The following is a 19,363-nucleotide window of genomic DNA, read 5'->3' as shown; positions in this document are numbered from 1 at the left end:
AAGTTCCAAAAAATTAAATAAGACCCTAAACAAAACTGTGATTCAGGGGTCCTTAGAACAAGGCTGTTGCATCGTCATCTCCAGCAATAAGATCCAGACAAATAAAAGCTCTTACAGTAACATCGGAAGATAAATTAGGGCCGTTTGCCCGGATCAAGAAAATTGCCTTAATGTCAAAAGGGCTTGGGGTACGAATTTACAGCAATTTTTAAAAGGTCATAACGACCCATCGCCATTATTATACGAAAGTTATATGATCTGCTGCGCCATTAATAGACGTTTTAACAAGGTGGAATTTTTGGAATCATAACAGTGCAGGAGAACCTAAAACCTAAATTCTTGCACGACTATAAGATTATTAGATTTAAATTCACAATCATGGAATTTCAGATTTTGGCTTTTACGGTGAACACATTTGGCCATGAGCTTGGAAGGTGAAGAAATATTCAATACCTCGTTCAATCGGTTCTTCCGCGTTCCGCGTTCGTTCTGCCTCTGCCTCAATGTTGAAAGAACTGCAAGCGAAAGGAAATAGGATAGTGATGATATTTATAAGCCCGCAACTTTTAATAAAATTTTGGAATTTTCTATTTTTACTGCTTTCTCGGGAGCCGGGGGCGATCGACGACAATTCGACCAACATTGTAATCGCCAGCTACAATCCATAAAATCAAGACGTTTTAAGATCTAGGTTATTTATTTTCTTATCAAGCATAATGCAACATGTTTGTTTTCTGATTTCACTTCGATGGTATTTTTGATGAGTTAATTGTAAATTGAGGTAATTTTACATTTGATTGAAATTGAAATCAATGGCATTTTTCATTGGTCAATCGTCCATCGAGATAATTTTACATTTGATTGGAAATTTTATAAGTAAAAGAAATAGAATGTTAAGATTTAGATCGAAATTTATATTAAAATAATAATAAGAAATACAGTGGTTGATATATTTGGAGATTCAATGGTGGTCGTTAACTGGATAAATAATGTCACCACATGTCATACACACACACTCAGCAATATATTACATGATGCTCTCACTCTCAAAGCAGCTTTTAATCATTTCTCTTGTTTACACATTTACAAAGAGCATAACAGCGCTGCTAACAAATTATCCAAAGAGGCCTCGTCACTTCCCAGAGGCGAATGGCTAATTGTGGAGCAGAATGGAATCGAAGAGCACCGGTATTACCACAGGCCATTCATAGACCAGAGAGAACAGAGGGACAACAGTCCCAATAACTGACAGTAATGGAGGCAAATTTGATATGATGAATTCTGTTTTGAACTATCTATTTTGTATACAAAAAGGACCTTTTAGTGATAGATATTAGGCTTGTAACAGCCAGACATATGGATGTATCCAGCACAATTTTGTAACTATTATCTGATACAACACCTTGCGAGGTGCATTTTGTATGAACAACACAGTAATGCCATGGCATCTGCTATATGTAATTTTCTAATATTAATGAAAATTACTGATTTTTCCAGTGGAAAAAAAGAAATACAGTGGTTGAAATTTAAAAGAATGTAATATAAATGAAGAATATATATTTATATGGAGGAAAATTTGAATTTAAAGGTGGGAGAGTAGGGGTGATATATTATTATAGAGGGAAAAGATAAATTCAGTTTTTCTAGCTAGGTTTTTTAAACAATTAAGCATAAGTTTATAGTCTTTATCAAAGTCTATCCAAGCACTACAATTGAAAGCCACCAAGTTGCCACCAAGTTAACTTTAATAGGAGACTCTTCTCTCTTCATCTCTTCTTTACAAAAAGGTTCCTCCTCTGATAATTTTAAATTGAAGATTCCTCTTTGCAAGAATAAGGGGCTTACTTCATAAATTTGAACAATGTGAAGTCTTTCATATTCTAAGACATAACAACATAGAAGTTGACTTGTTGGGAATCATGGAGTCCTATTAGCAAAAGGGGACTCGATGGTTAGTAAAAATAAAAATAAATGTTTGATTCCTTAGAGAATTGGAATAACATCATGCCCAAAAGCACAAGGACTCTTTCGAAGTATGAAAACAAGTGTATTAATCGGTTAGTTACGTGGAGATTCCTTTGAGTTCCCAGAACTCGACATGCCAACAAAGGAGAAAAATGACCAAGAGGACAAGAAGGACTAATTAGCAACAAAACCCAAAAAATAGACTAGTACCCAATGAAATGTAAATTTGTTTTTTTGTTAGGAAGTTATTGGAAGCTTTATACTTATAAGCCAATAAATAATTATGAATTGTATATAGAAGGACATTCATAATGTTGCCTAATATGGTCTGTTTCAGACCCAAACACTCTACCTTTATGGCTCATTATGCTCTTTGATGTACAGATGAGGTATCGTTGCATGCCTTATGCAAAAATTTAATACAAAAAACTTCAGATAAAAACTTTTAATACAAAAATTTCCAACTATGCTTAAAATAAAAATGAACTTTATCCTTCTATGTTCATAGATTTTTATAGTTTTATAGGTTGAATTTTTACCAATAATATGAGTATCTTGTCACAATCCATAATTTAGCATTTTAATTAGGGATATATATCCAAAAAAATGGTTTTTAGTTTAATCAGTGACAAAGTGTTTATGCATTGCTACAAGTCCATATATAACTCTATGGGTTGAATTTCTATCAATAATATAAGTGCTTTGTTGAATGTTTTAATATGACATTTTATTAAGGACTTACTACAATAGTTAGTTAAGGGAGGAGTTGCTTTTATAGTGTTTGTTCATCCCTAAAATTCCATAGGTTGAATTTTTAACAATGATGTAGTTATCTTGTAGGTTGTTCATGTAGGATTTTGGTTAAAAACTAATATTGACAAGAAGTCGATTTTGAGTTCCCTTTATCTTTGTGCATCCTATGATTTCACATACAAATTCTATGGGTTAAAATGTTTACTGTTGAGATGAGTATTTTTTCAAAAGTCTTTCCTCACAATTGGTTTTGAGATTGACTTTTTTATCTTGAGTATGGAAGGCATTGTGATGAATCCTGATTTCAGATTGTTTATCTTGACTTTTCATTTTTTGTTAATGATGGTGCGAAAGGGCAATGAGTGTACATTGTGGGTTGTCTTAAGGAATATTATTAGACCAATTGACACATGTAACAATGTTATGACATGGGAATTGTTTCTAGATGTGGACATGTTAAATTATGTGTATGTTGTATATTATTGATTTTGACATTATTTTTTATTGTTTTTTTCCCATTTAGGTTGGATTAAATTTTTAAGTTTGGGTTTTTGATATAAGGTGGTACAAATAAAATGCAAGACATCTAAAAAGACTCAATTTTTTATGTTACAACTACTTTAAAGACTCAAATATGACACCCCAGATGAGATATCGACACCTAATTTGAGGTAAAGTGATGTTCATATGATGCAAATAACACGATCATGATGTAAATCCAATGCAAAAGTGTTTATATCGTGTTTTGTATAGTGACACATGACACATTATGATGCTTGCATGATGTAGTGAAGATTCTACGTCATATTAGTCATCGTTGATAAGACATAGGTGTAACAGCCATGGGTTAAAAGTTCATGTAATAAAAGTTAATAAAGGTAAAATAAGACCAAGGTCATGGGACACATATTCCAAGTTGAATGTTGGGAAAAATATCATAATGGGTGTTCATTTCGGTTTATTACGGCTAAGGAAATTAAAGGAAAATAGGAGAAAAGGGAGATGAATGGTCACATGTTTGCATGTGAGGAAAATTGAAGGAGAATAGAGGAAATTGAAGAAAATAGAGGCCTCAATAATAAAAAGGAATTTGAGGATCACTTCATAGCTTTTGTTAGTTAAATATTTTGTCAGTTTAGCTTAGAGCTCTCTCTATTATCTCATACTATTGCATACTTAGAGCATTCTTGGAGCACTATAGCATTGGAGAAAGCAACCAAAAGGAAGGCAAAGGAAAGCAAGGGACAAGCAAGGAAAAGTTGGATCAAGCAACTTCAATTGGAATACTTGTAGGTAATAAGTTGAATGTGTGATTTCCTAGTTGGTTTGTGAATGCATGGTACATGCATGTGTGTATTTGGTTCTCTTGTTATCATTGGCATGGTTTTAGCCACATGTGACAGTGGTTTCAGCCTTACCTTGTCATTTGTAGAGAACCATGGTGTGATGGGTTCTTTCATTTGGTTGAGCTTTGAATTATCGAATGGTTTTGGAACCGGGTAAGGTGGTCTCAAGAAAATTCCCAAGGGCCTAGGAATCCCTTGATAAGTTTTGGCAGGATTACAATAATGCCTAAGGGTGGAGATGGGCAAATTCCTCAAGGTGTTGGTAAAGAAATTATGAGGCATCCAAGATTGTTTTGGGCATAGTGATTAGCCCAGATCAATAAAAAATAGAAACAACTCGACCACGGAACTTACCTTCCATCTCAATAATGGATGCATGGTGATTTGTATGTGTGTTGTCCACAACTGCCTAAATCTAATGAATGTTATGACCAACACCCCCAATTGTCTGCGCCTCCTTAGCACTATAGATATGAGGCCTACCACCCTGGTACCATGGAAAATCCTTCTTACGATGATCTTTGCCACATATCCAACGTTACAATGGTCCCCTACCATCACCTCTAGTCTGTTGCTCTCTAGGTTGCGACCCATGTCTCTTCTCAACTGCATTGAACTTCTTCTAAGGAACCACATTTTCTTTCTCACTTGCATCTTAAGGTATTCACTGCTTCCATGGCCACTTCCCTTTGACTTTCTCATTCCCCTTCAAATCACGCTTAGGCTCAAATTTTCACTTTGATTGCTCATAACAATGCTTTAGCTTCGGGATGGCCTCCTCCAATGATCTAGGCTCATCAAACTCAATCCAGTCTCTCCATGATGTTGGCAATCCACTGATGAATCTATGAATCTTAGCCTTCTCATCCTTTGGGTAAGGCACATACCTCAACAGCTCCATTAACCTACTAGTATACTCATCATCTGTCATAGAACCATTTGCAGCTCATAAAACTCCTTAGCTTTGTCATCATAGTACCTCTCTGACAAGTACTTCTTCTTGAAGAGCCTCTCGAACTCATCCCAAATCAAGTCTTCTTCCTAAATACCCTTGACATTCTTCACATCTTCCCACCAAATATTTACGTTCCCTTTAAGACTGAAGGTGGCTATCTTGGCTTTCATAAAGGAGTTATCAGTGGAATTTCATAATTGTCTACTTGTAATCTAATCTGAATTATTTTTCAAGGCAAAACTGACTCTTGGGCGGTTGGGCCCACTACCTTGGACGAGGTGTTGCCTTGAACGTGTAAAGTAGTTTAGTTGTGTGCTTGTTTCTTTGCATTTCAATTGATGTTCCTTAAAGTAAATTTCATTTTCTTTAAGTAATTTGTTGGCTACTGCATTTTCTAGATTTGTTGTTTCCTACAATTTCTAGATTTCTATTAATTCACTGCTCTAGATTAGCATTTGAATTATGTTCGGTGCAATAGGTTAAATTTTCAATTCAGCAAGGTGTGGTTTAATTTAGTATTGATTCAAGTCATGTGATCAACATAATTTTTTTTCTTGTCATTTACTTTCTGCTTTTTAAATTTAGTATTGTTGTTCAAGTCTTCCATTTTATTTTTTGTTGAATGAGCTTGATAGTTTAGAACACAGTCATATAGAACCAATATTAGTGGTTGGTAGCTACTTGCATATTTTTTGCAGATAACCTTGAAACAAAAAGGCGTTACTTGGGATGATAATTAATGTCTAGGTGATTAGTTGTTTTTATTAAGCAATTAATATCCCCAACGTTTTGGCGTTGTTGCCAGGGAGGCAGTCAAATAGCACTACCACACTAATATTTGCTTGTAGATGCATACTTGATTTCGTGAGGGTTGGATATTGAAGATGGAAGATAAGAACCTACGCATGCATCATGGGGAACAATGACGGACCTACCCTTGGTAGTAAGGCTTAGGTCATATAAAATGCATGATTGAAAGTAGGAACATTAGAGATAGGAACTTGATTTTTTTTTATCATTTCACTTAAGTGGTGATGTAAGCACCACCCATTCCACTGACTAATTGACAGGAACTTTTGAAGGAGGAGCCTCAAAGTAGCACATGAAAAACATCTTCTATTTTGTGAAGAAATGGCACACACTGCTACTTTTGAATTCCCTATCAGAGATCTAGGAGGAGTGACACAAATGCACGTCATTCCCCTATCTGCTCTACCAAATTTTCATGGTTTGGAAAATAAAGACCCAGACATATTTTTATTTGAGTTTTAAGTACTTTGTAAAGGATATGATTATTGTACTAATGATCAAAGGTTGAAAGAGTTTCCTCTTACTATAAAGGGAGCATCTCTCTGATGGTGTGAATTGCATTCAAACATGGCAGGACATGAAGAATGTATTCCTGAAGAAGTACCAAAACTATTGCAAGACCAATGAAGATATTTTTAGAATGACATAAGGGGAAGACGAAAATCGGAGGACTATCTAGAGCAATTTCGATACAACCTTCAAAAATCAAAGAATAAGCATTTGACAAAAGAGATCTTGAAAACACCCTAACTCGATGGAATCAAAGATGATTTTTTAGAACTCTTAAATCTGATAGGAAAAGGTTATGTTTTTTAGTTATCATATGATGATGTGTGTGATTTATGCACAAGGTATTCAAGAGGAATCTCCAAGGCTAGTAAAAATTATAAAGAAGTTTCTTCTTTCTTTTTCAAATCTAATATAAGAATAGGAGATACATGAGAATGATTTGTTTGAACATTTTAAAATTCATTTTATTAGCTCTCTAAATTCACAATTGGATGTTTTGCAGGTTAAGAAAAATAAAGAAAATTTTGAAGAAGTATTTTTCCCTCAGTGCCCAAAGAAACATCCCATATATAGTTGCTCTTTCTTATCTAGGATGGAAGTAGCATATCAAAGAAATCGATAAGTTGCAACAAGCTCACAACCATGGAAACCATGGCCTACATGTATGGTTTAAAACACTCCCTCTCCATTTTCTTACTCGCATAATCCACTATGGAATACTCTCGTGTTAGGGAAGCCATTACAATCTCAATATAACCCCCACTAATTTTATCCACAAGCTTGGCATGACTCATCTTATGATTACATGACTACTCTCCCTCATCTTGTAGCACAAACACATCATCCATATTCTTCACTAGCTCTTCAACAACATCTTGCTTGCTTATCAAAACTATCCACACAACCCAATCAGCTACATCACCAAAATCCTCCATGCCCTACACAATTTCTTGCTCAACTCATTTCATACCCTCATAATAATAAACCAGTACAACATGCTTATAGTGCTAAACTACAAAATTTACCCACCCTTCCCACCTATTCTATCTCACATGCGCGATTGCAGAAAACTTATATTGAGATTGGGAAGGTTTCAAATCCAAAAATTGTGGAAGTTATGGAAGAAAATGATGTTTCCTCTAGTCTGCACGAGCAAGCCATCGAGATCAATAAGACATTAGAAACCCAAGAACTTCACGATATGAAAACTATGGGAAATTAAGAAATTAAAGGCTATATTGAAGATTGGTTTCACTCCATTTGTTCGCAGCATCACTCCATACTTCAACAATTTTTGACACCATCTTTTCAAGGGAACTTGGTCTCTCCTACCCTCGTATTTATTAATGTGTATTTTTCTAATTTGAGTATGTACATTTTTTAGGCCTTGTTTAAAAAATGGTTCCATTGGAAGTACTCTTATACATAAAGATATTTCATCTTTTTCAAATAGAGTAGGTTAGTGTAGAAAATAAAATAAATAAGTACATAAATAAATAAATTTGTTTATATTTAAAAAGAGTTGTGTTTACGGCAATATGATGTGTAAATCAATATCAACAATTTATATTTGAATTTATTTATGTGAACGTATTATATTGAAAATCATATTTCTACAGTTTTTTCTTTAATACTCATATTGCTATTCAGAGAAATATCTCCATAATTCTAGGCTTTCAGAGGGATTCCCTCCCTTCAAAGTATTTAGGAGTTCCTCTCACGGCAAAGCCCCTGCACAAAAGCATTTGGGAACTGCTGATCAACAAAATGCAGGATAAAGTCAAAAATTGGACGAGCAGATCCTTAAACCTGGCAGGCAGACTCGTGCTGACAAAGGCGGTGCTCCAATCAATTCCAATTTTCATGCTATCAGCACTTCCAGCCCCTCAGGGAGTTTTGCAGCAATTCAGAAACATCCAAAGAGACTTTCTCTGGGGCAGGGAGGAAGCTAGAAAGAAGTGGGCCTTGGTCTCTTGGGAAAAGATCTGTAAACCCAAGAATCATGGGGGCCTTGGCCTAGATGACCAGGAGATCCTAAGTAAGGTTCTAGGGGCCAAACTCTGGTGGAGGTGGGTGAAAAATCCCAAGGCGCAATGGGCAAGCATATGGAAAGAAAAATATGCTAACTCCTGGCATCACTCTGATCTCATAAGGATGTCTGGTAACATTAAAGGCTCTGCCATCTGGAATAAAGCCTGGGGGAACAAAGGTTTAGTTCAACAAAACAGCTTTTGGGAAATCAGAGAAGGAGACCTTGCTCTTTTCTGGGAGGACAAATGGCAACAAGAACCGAAACTGTTAAGAGAGGATTTTTGGAACCTTAAGCATGAGACAGACACCCAAGGTTTGACTAGAGTGAAAGATTTTTGGGATTATACCCACAATACTGGAAAATGGAGGACATGGAAGGATATAGATTGCAGGAATGATAGAATGTTGGAAACAAAAGTAGAGGCTCTTGGAAAAATGTTGGAACAAAGAATGATCTTGGTGTCTGAAGGGCAAGACCAACTCAGATGGGGAAACAACAGTGAAGGCATCTTCAATATTAAGGAAGCAAAAAGTATTCTCCTTGAGCTGGTTACCCAGGCTCCAAATAAAACATGGCTAAACCTCTGGAGACATCAAGGTTGGATGAAGATCAAACTCTTCATGTGGTTGGTTCTTCAAAGGAAAATCTTGACTTGGGACAACATTAGAAAGAGGGGAATATTTGGACCTTCTATATGCCAGCTCTGTGAAGCCCAAGAGGAAACTATGGAACATCTTCTCAACAACTGTAATTTCACTTCTAGACTATGGGATGCTTCTGCCAACATCTTTCAACAGTCTGACAGGGACAAAGAGAGTATTACCAACACCCTTAATAGATGGAGGAGAAATTTTCGGATAATGAAGTTCTCAACCTAGCTTGGGCTCTCATGCCAAGTTTTATTATTTGGAACATATGGAAAGAAAGGAACAAGAGAATCTTTAAAAATGAAAAGAATCCCACTCCTCACCTGTTCGATCAGATCTTAAAGCAGATCAAGGAGACGGTCAGCTCAATAGTCAGGAATCTTCCTAAAAATCCTCCCACAGGAGCAGACTTGAGAACTCTCAGGCTGTTAGGTCTGCAGGGGATCACCCCCCTAAGCCAGTATAAAACAGTAAGAAAAAGGGAGTCTGAAAAAGAATATTGGCAACCTCCTCCAAGAGGTTTTTTGAAATTCAACATAGATGGAGCCTCCAAAGGTAACCCCGGAATAGCTGGCTTTGGGGGAGCTCTTCAGGATGAAGCAGGTAACATCCTCTCTCTCTTCCATTGTCATTTAGGAAGAGCGACCAATAATATGGCGGAATTAATGGCTATGGAGCAATGCTTAGATTTGTTGAAGCAGGAAAACTACCACAACGTGATCATCGAAGCTGACTCAGAGTTAGTTATTAACTCGGTTAAAAGAATCAATTGCGGTTCAGAGCCGGAGAAAGTCTCACAGCACTGGAAGTTAATCCGGGTTTTCCAGAGAATTCAGAGTCACCTTCAGGGGCTTTTCTCAGTCAGGTTCAATCATGTGCGCAGAAAGGCTAACAAGCTGGCGGATTTCTTGGCCAACCAAGGTGTCAACTGCAAGGAAAGCAAAGTTGTGACAGGGTGGCAAGTAATGCCATATGGCAACCTGAAAACTCTTAGTCTTAAACTAGCAGAAGAGGACAAAGAAGTGTTTCAGGATACAACTGAAAAGGAAAGGTCTCAATGAGCTATTCTCGGTTGGATCTCCCCTTTTTAGTCAAACATGTAGGTGGAAGGCATATTGAGGTAGGCTTCAACAGCACTGATAATACCAATCTCAGGATTCACCGGCATAGGCCAGGCAACTGGCTTCGTTCCAACAAGTTCAACGCAAATCCCGGTTGCAGATATCCACGACAAGGCGGAGTGGATCGGCGTGCTCATCATTCCTGAGGTCTTGAAAGGGGCTCAGGATTATGAAGGCAACCATTTTTTCCATGGTTCCGCCAGGAGGAAGGAAATACCGCGTCCTAAGCGGTTTAGGGTGATCGCACCACTTTCAATCGTAAGGTGGTTTCTGTCAATCGAAAGTGACTCCATACATCTGACGACACGTGGAGGAGGGAGGGGGAGATAAACCGCCCTCATCGCATGGTAAAGCTTGGGCAAGTCAGCGGTGCGATATGGTTCTCGTCCATTGTTTGTCGCGGCGTTGATCAACGGTCAGATTTTATCGAGCAGTTTGGTTGGGGTGGAGCGTTATCCAGTGCGCGGCTTTTCAGAGAAGTCAATTTTTGTCGGGTTGGAATTCCAGCTTATGGGGCAGAGCGATATGTTTTTGGGCTGTAGGATTTAGATGTAGTTGTGTGGGGACGGGGAGGTAAAGTTAGCACGTCTTCGAGAAGCAAATTTCTCTTCCGCTGTTGGGTCCAGTGGTGACTGGGATAGTCACGGTTTTTTAGGTTGGTTGTGGGGTCTTGGGGGAGGCTTTGGCTGGTTCATCTTTGGCCCGTCTTCCCTTTCAGCTCCTTTGTCGAGTCTTAGTCATAGGTTAGGGGCCATGCCTCTGGGGGTGAGCAACCCTGTTCGGGGTCCACATGGTCTGGTGGACAGCTGTAAATTTTGTAAATTATTTTTCGATTAATAGTGATGAAAGGAACGTCTCTTGCCTTAGCAAAAAAAATCAAATCATATTTCTACAAACACTCATTGCCATTTTGGAAAAAATGCTTGTTTATCATATTTTATGGCATACAGGCCTGATAAAATTAATAAAAACACAGTTGGGACAGTCATGTTTTGAGGGACCAAATAGGCATATTTTGAAAACATGTTTCTATCCTAAGTATCCCTTAATGTCTACTTTACAACCCAATTTGAATCACTCAATTTGGATATTAAATGAAAAGGTTATGACCAGAACATTGATAGGGTGTCTAGTAGGCAGCTTAGGGATAGAGTTGGGGCAATCAATTTTTAGAGAGCTAAATGGCTAGATTTTGCAAACCTGTTTCTATGGTATATTCCCTATGAATCTAGTTTACAAGTATATTTGAATAACTCCATTTTGATAACGTATGAGAAAGTTATGACCAAAATATTGACTGCTTATTGTAAATCTGCACTCTTAAAACTTTGTTTTTCAGTTGTTCCTTAGCACATTTGACGCATCAATTATTCTTGTATTCAAAACTTGTTTCTATTGGAGATATATAGATGAATCTAATTTCATCTCCAATTTGAATCAGTCCAATCCGTTATCAAATGAAAGAGTTACGTTAAAAATATGGATTGTTGGTATAAGATGGGAAATAGAAAACAACTCTCTTATGTAGATCGTTATGAGAATGTTTGACATATCATCACATGGAATTTTAAAATTTGTTTCTATTAGAGATAGAAATATTAATTCACTTTCATTTAGCTTTGGAATCACTTAAATTGGATGAAAAACAAAGAAGTTATGATTAAAACATTGTTGGTTAGTATGGTGGACCACTACTTTCCCATAGGTGACAAATAATTTTTTCTTTGTTTATCTTTTTTTGGATTTGTTTGACATAGTATATACTTGTTAATTTTTTGCATATTTATTGCAATAGGGGACCCTGATCACCTCTCTTTCACCATTATTTCATGTTTTATTACAGGTAGACACTCCTTTTTTTGTAGTGTCTGGGAGAATAAAAAAGATCAATTTATGAACAAGTGATTTTTAAAGGCAATGTTAATGAATAAGGACATTTCATCCAAGCATGTATTAAGAAATTTAATATAGTATGATGTTGAGTCTTTCTAGGTGTCATGATCTAAAAAAATTGGATCATAAGAGTTTGTTGCAAAATTGTTCCCATTATTGCCCACCAACATGAAGAAAAGATAGTAAAACCCCACACAATGAAGAGGGAAAAGATGGATTGCGCGCTCTGGCGATCCCGCGCCCTGCTGCGCCTCTGACCCGAACTCTCTGCGTGCCTGCGCCTGGCAGCGCTGCTGCTAGGTTGCACCCTCCTTCTGCTTGACCTCCCCTCTCGCCTGGGACCTCCTGCCTTCCTTTTCCTCTAGGGCCTTCTGCCCTCCCCTCCATCTGGGCCTCCGCTGGAGCGCCTTCTGCACAGCTGACCTAGCCCGCAATGGATCCACCCATTCAGGATCAGGAAGACCTGGAGAAGACCTTTGCTTCGCTCATCCCAGAGAATACCTCAGAGAAAATCCGCCCTACAGCCTCAAAGTTTATCAAAAAACTTGATGAAATCCCGGAAGTCTCGCTCCCTCCCGCCCTCCCGAGGAGAGCTGTTGTTGCCTTAGTTGAACATGGCTTGGTAGGTCAGTTTACGGGACTATGGCCTTCTCCCCGCACGGTTCAACGTTGGGTAGAAAGGAACTGGAACTCGATGGTCCAAGGAAAGATAACAATAAGGTTCTGCGGGAGGGGGTTTTTCACCTTCCTCTTCGAATCAGTGGAGGATCGTAATCTCATCTTAAGAAACGGCCCATACTTTATGGATACCAGAGGCCTTTACCTCAACAGATGGACTCCTGACTTTGATCCTGAGATGGATGTTCCCAATGTTGTTCCTGTTTGGGTTCGCCTTCCACATCTGCCTCTCCACTGCTGGGGAGATGAATCGGTGAAAGCCATTGGGAACGCTGTTGGGAAATATATCGATAGATCGGAACCAAGGGAGAATATGCACGCATGTGCATGGATATGTGTCGAAGTTGATCTGGGGAAAGGGTTACCGGAAGCAATCAAACTTAAAGTCGACCAGTGGACTCACATACAGCAAGTGGACTACGAGCAGCTGCCTTTCAAGTGCAAGGTATGTCACGAATATGGGCACTTTGCTAATAGATGTAGTAAATCTAAATCAATAGACTCTGATAACAATGTTGAAGCTCCTGAAGAAGCATGGGAAATAGTCAAGAAGAAAAAATCAAACCCCCCTCCAGGAGCATCCACAAAGCCCCCCTCTGAAACCCCCATCCCCCCCTCCCAACCCTCTGGTTCTGGCCCTTCCTTCCCCTTTTCCTCCAATCCTTTCGAAACTCTGTCTGCAGAGGATCCCCCATCCCCTCCCCCTTCCCCGAGAGGCCCCAAGGCAACTCCTCCCTCTCCCCCCCAGACCTCTCCTCCCCCAACTGTTGAAAGAATTCTAACTAGGAACAAGTCGAAGGAAAACACCACATCCACTGATCCTCCCAGAAAAGTTGGAAGGAAATCAAACAAGGAGATAAGGGACGAGAATGCTGCAAAAGAAATGGCCACAGGGACCCAACAACCAATGGATACATATCTAGATAAGACCAAAGGAAGTGGAGAGAAGATGAAAGAGAAATGCGGGGCCTACAACAAACAAAGTAAATGATGATTTTGGTCTCTTGGAATTGTAGGGGGATGGGCTCCTCCCTAAAAGCTAATTCAGTCCGAGACCTTCTTAAATCAGAACATCCAGACTTTCTCCTACTCCAGGAGACCAAAATTACTGAACAGGAATTTCAAACCAGCATGAAAAGAAGCAGAAGTTATGAAGGAATAGCACTGAGCGCAGCAGGTGCCTCAGGAGGAATAGGAACAATTTGGGACAAAAACAAATGGAAACTCAAAGAACGCAGGCAGAACAGATGGTGGATAAGACTAGATATGCAAAACATAACCATGACAGAAGAATACACAATTTATAATGTCTACGCCCCCCCCCCCCCCACTTTAGAGAAAAAGCCTCTTGCTGGGAGTCAATCACCTCAGATCTAATGACTGCCCAGGGAAGGAACATCTTCCTGGGAGGAGATCTGAATTTAATAAGGAATGCGGAAGAGAAGATGGGAGGGAATTTCTTTGCAGACCCCTCAAGAGATGCATTAGAAAAAATCATTCAAGATCACAGTCTTGTTGACATCCCTCCACAAAATGGGCGTTTCACATGGTCCAATAAGAGAACAGGCAAAAATAACATAAAAGAGAGGCTGGACCGTATCTTGGCTCAAGAAAGAATCGTGGCTAATTTCTCAAGGATCCAAAGCACAATTATACAAGGCTATATATCAGACCATAAACCAGTGGCATTGCATCTAGTCAAAGGGGAAAATATGGGACCGATTCCCTTTAAGTATAACAGAGCATGGGACAGCAGCGAAGATTTCAGAAATTTGGTAAAGGAGCACTGAGCAATAGAAATCACGGGCTCCCCTCACTATATCTGGGAAACCAAGCTCAAGCTACTCCGGACAGCTATCAAACAATGGGCAAGAAAATACGCAATAGAGGAAGGGGGAAAAAAAGCTGACCTCCAAATGAAACTAGCGCAGTGGAACCAAGAAAAGGAAAGAGGCCAAGACACAGAAGAAGATCAAATGAAAGAAAATGAAATGTATAAGGAGCTGTACAAACAGAACCGAATGGAAGAGGAAGAGCAAAGGCAGAGATCACGATGCCTTTGGCTCGAATCAGGAGATAAAAATACCTCCTTTTTTCATAACAGCCTCAAGCTAAGGCGAGCAGGGAACAATATTGAAAGAATAACAGTGGAGGGAAGAGTCCTAACAGAACAAGTGGAAATTAAGGAAGCAGCGTCCCGTCATTTTCAAACTCTTCTAACAGCTGATCCTCATTACTTGGAAAACCCGGATTTCCTCAATATAATTGAGAACAAGATCACTGAAGCTCAAAATGCAGATTTAGACAAGGAGATCACGACGGAGGAGATAGAATGGTCAATACACAGCATGCCCCTGGACAAGGCTCCAGGCCCTGATGGTTTCACAGTGGCCTTTTACAGAACACATTGGGAAACTATCAAAAAGGATTATATCAGAATGGCAAAAAACTTCTTCACTAAATGCAAAATGGGCAGCAGCATCAAATCCTCCCATCTAGCTCTTATCCCTAAAGACCCCAATCCACAAACTTTCGATAGATTCCGCCCTATATCTTTGTGCAATGTATCCTACAAAATCATCACTAAGATTTTGGCAAACAGGCTTAAAAAAATCCTCCCTTCCCTCATCTCCGAGAACCAAGGAGGCTTCGTCCCTAGGAGACATATAACGGACAATGTCATTATAATTCAGGAGGCTATCCATAGCAGCATATCTAGAAAGGAAAGGGGCATGATCATCAAGCTTGACATGGCGAATGCCTTTGACCGGGTTAACCATTCTTTCCTACAGACAGTTTTAAAGAAATTTGGTATCTCTGAGTTCTTCATCAGCAGGGTCATGGAATGCATTTCCTTCAACTGGACAGCTCCCCTCATCAATGGTAGGCCATGCATTGCCTTCAAAAGTTCAAGAGACTTGAGGCAAGGATGCCCGCTCTCTCCATTTCTTTACATTATCATGGCTGAAACACTAAGCCTGCATCTGGAGAAACAGGGGTAGATATAGTCAGAGGAACCAAGGGGATTAATCACTCCCTTTTTGCAGATGATACTCTGTTAATCGGCGGTGCCTCAAGCCTCATGGCCAGGAGGTTCAAGAAAACACTGGACCTCTTTCTCCAAGCCTCTGGAGTTAAACTTAACAACAAAAAGTGCATGATCTACACCTGGAATGTCCCAAGATACATAACTCAGAGAATCTCCATAATCATGGAAATCCCTGCCCAAGGGAACTGGTCCCATTTTATGTACTTGGGGCTACCATTAGCCAAGGAAACAATCAAAACTGAGATTTGGGTTAAGCTAATTGAGAAATTGAGAGGGAGGCTTCAGAGCTGGGGTGTGTATTGGCTTAACTTGGCGGGCAGAACAATTCTCATCAAGGCCATCCTTTCAGCCCTTCCAATCTATCAATTTGCCACTACCCTCGCCCCGACAAGCATCCACAAGCACATGGAGCTGATTATTAGAAGCTTTCTGTGGCAAGGAGGAAAGCAAGACACTAAAAAGTTCAGCTTGGTAAAGTGGGACAAGGTCATTCTTCCCTTAGAAAAAGGAGGGCTCGGAATTAGAATACCAAGACTTGCAAACATGGCTATGGGCTACAAATTGACCTGGAGAATTCTCAATGAGAGGGGAACCTGGTGGACTAAGGTCATCAAGAGGAAATATTTGAATGGGACCAACAACAATATCCTCTCAGAAACCATCATTGACAGACAGTGTACACCAGTTTGGAAGCTGATAAAAAAGACTCTCCCCCAATTTAAATCCTGTATCTCAAGAGCTCCGGGCAATGGCAGAGATATCAGTATATGGGAGGACAAAATTATGGGCTCGGAAGCTAGGGAAGCGCTTCCTAATTTCAGGCCCCTGCAACGGTGGATGACAGAGGCAAATCTCAAAACTCTTTATGATATCTCTCTCTGGGATCAGAACTGCTGGATAGGCTGGAGATCTCTCTCTCTCCCCAATGACCTCAAGAACCTCTGGGTCGATTTTAAGACTTCACTCATAGGCTCAGCCCCCACAAACAGAATGACAGATGACAAGTTTGTTTGGGACCCTAATGGGGGCAGTTACACGGTCAAAGAGGGCTATAAAGCACTCCAAAATGCCTCAGCAATTAACAACTGGACATTTCATAAAGCAGCTTGGAGAACTGAATGTCTGCCAAAGGTGAAGCTTTTCAATTGGACCCTACTGCATGGCAAAATCCTTACCGCGGAAAACCTCAGGAAGAAGGGCATTCATGGCCCCTCAATTTGCTGCATGTGCAGGGAGGCGGAGGAAAGTAGCAACCATCTTTTTATAGAATGCCCCTTTGCCAGATCTTGCTGGAAACTCATCACCAGCCCTCTAATTATCGGTGATCTCCCCAACCAGATCACTCTCCTTCAGAAAAATTGGGAAAAAAGCTTCCCCCAATCCAACAAAAGCAAAAACCTAGCTAAAAGGATGTGGAACAGTATCCCCTCAAATCTCTGCTGGCAGATTTGGATAGCAAGAAACAAATGCACATTCAATAACAAGAAGCCAAGTATCTCTAGCACCCTGGCCAAAACGATCGCACTCATTTCAGAGACCATTGAAACAAATGGTATAACCCAGGCAGACTTGGAATTGACAGATGCAAGTGTAAAAGAGTGGTTGAGCAAATTCAATTATGAAACAAGAACTCAAAAAAAGGTAAACACAGGAAGAGGAAACTTGGACTGGAAGTTGAGAGGTACCAAGGAAGAAGTCAAAAATTGGATACAAAAACAAAAGAGACCCACCCTCCAATTCGATGGGGCATCTAAGAATAATCCGGGCCAAGCTGGAGCTGGTGGAATTATTAGAGACTCTCAAGGAAAAACCATTGTTTCATTCGAATGGGGATTAGGCTACATGTCAAATAATAAGGCAGAGGCATACAGCCTCCTCCTGGGAACCACTATCGCCAGAAAACTTGGCCTCCAAAATCTTCTTATCATGGGCGATTCTGCTATCATCATAGCGGCCATGACCTCAGGGAAAGAATTCAAGCAAATGGCTTTAAACAACATCAAAGGTAGGATAATGGAAAACATCAGGAGTCTCAGTGGAGTCACCTTCAAGCACATTTTAAGAGGAAACAACATGGAGGCAGATGAACAAGCGAATAAAGCTACAGGCAGACAAACTGGCCAGGTCAGGGAGAATGATTCAGTTTATGAAAAAGATATACCCTAAGCAGGCTTTCCCCATCCCCTCACCCCAGAACATCAGTCACCTCAGGTATCATCTCCCCCGTATCTGGTCCTTTCCCATATCTTCCTCCTCACCCTCAAATCACCTCGACTGTCCAACCTGGTACCAAAGGAGAACAAATCGCCCTCAAGATCCGGCTCATATCATTAAGTACTGTCTCATCATGACTCATCTCCTGATCAGCGCAGTCATTCTCAGGATGCGTGATCGTGCCCATCCCCTCCGCATGCTCCTCGACCGCATCCAAATCATTTCAGAGGATCTCCCCCCTCCCAAGATCAGATCCTCTCAGAACCGGTTCAAGCATCTGCGGAACTTCTCTGTTTCTATATATTGCACTCTGGTCCTCAGTATCTCCACAGTCTGTGGCATTGCAAGGCATCTCCACTGTGATCTCATCAAGCGATGGCTCCATACTGAAGTCTCCAAATCTCATCGGGATCTAGAGCTTCGCCCTTCACATCTGGTAACTGTTGGTTTATGCTCTGTAGTTTTATTTATAGCTGACTATTTGCTCTTCGATCGTTGCAGAGCCCTTGGTATTACCTCGCTGCACATCCATCTCCATCCCCAGCGTCTTTCGCTCCCTCCATCTCGGCTCCACCTTCTCTGTAATATCGCATCTCTTCCCACTATTCCTCTTCTCCCCGACTTCCACCTCTCTTCTCATTTTTCAGACTCTCCCATCCATTACAACATCATGGCGGATCAACATGACCAGCTGAACACTCAGGAGCCAGCAATCAATACAATTGACAGGCTCTTCAACAATGAGTGCACCATGTGCAAAACCCACACATTTATGATTAACAGATTTGTTAAGCATTTTAAGGATCTGAAGGACGATTATGAAGCTGATAGTCGATCAAAGCGGAAGAAACTGGAGAAGCATAAGGAAGAGATTGAAAATCTGAAAGGAAGGTGCAGCCATATGGAAGAAGCCATAGAGCAGATCAGAGCTATCAAGCTGAGGCCTCTACTAAAGCTAGTGCCAGGAGAGATCCCATCCCTGATGATTCGGTTACCCAAAAACTTCCTTAAAATTTATGGTCTGTAAGTTTTGTTGGTTAGGTGGTGCTTTTGTTAGGCAATATAGCCGTTTTCTCTTCAATTTCAGTCATCATAGAGGCAGAATCGAGGAAAATGGGTCTGCGTACCCGGTTTTGATCCTCTTCGCCCAAACCACCGATATCTATGTCCTAGAATTATGCTTCTAAGTTTTTATAATACAAAGTATCCGATTATGTTAAAAAAAAAACATGAAGAAAACAACGTGAAGACTTTTTCATTACTTGACAGATTCATAACAGGAGAAATGAAGAAGTGATGTCCATTTGAAGATCCAATTCATTGCTACCAAAGCATTTTTCCAAAATATATTTTGTTTTCATTTGTTCACCATTGACATATTGTCATTCCT

At 39.9% G+C, this 19,363-nt stretch overlaps 2 protein-coding genes across 2 annotated transcripts in view; one reads left to right on the top strand and one right to left on the bottom strand.

Moving 5' to 3' along the window:
- Positions 1–609, bottom strand: part of LOC149148849 (uncharacterized) — an 80,658-nt gene extending 80,049 nt beyond the window's left edge. The window contains exon 1 of the mRNA XM_089441252.1: positions 454–609. The gene's annotated coding sequence lies outside the window, so the exon portion shown is untranslated. The remainder of the gene's footprint in view (positions 1–453) is intronic.
- Positions 610–14,086: 13,477 nt separating this feature from the next.
- On the top strand, positions 14,087–14,500 carry LOC149148848 (uncharacterized). The gene has a single exon (XM_089442296.1). It carries the CDS (start codon positions 14,087–14,089, stop codon positions 14,498–14,500), a length of 414 nt encoding a protein of 137 aa, XP_089298422.1.
- Positions 14,501–19,363: the final 4,863 nt, after the last annotated feature.

This window comes from Pinus tabuliformis, chromosome 9 (genome assembly GCF_031772625.1).
Source record: "Pinus tabuliformis cultivar Carrire ecotype Pingquan chromosome 9, CPIR1, whole genome shotgun sequence".
Taxonomy (NCBI): domain Eukaryota; kingdom Viridiplantae; phylum Streptophyta; class Pinopsida; order Pinales; family Pinaceae; genus Pinus; species Pinus tabuliformis.
Note: the sequence above shows the minus strand (reverse complement) of the source record. Positions and strands in the feature narration are given on the sequence as shown.

Coding starts and splice junctions, on each gene's coding strand:
- LOC149148848 (XM_089442296.1), top strand. CDS start 14,087: ATGACTGCCCAGGGAAGGAACATCTTCCTGGGAGGAGATCTGAATTTA.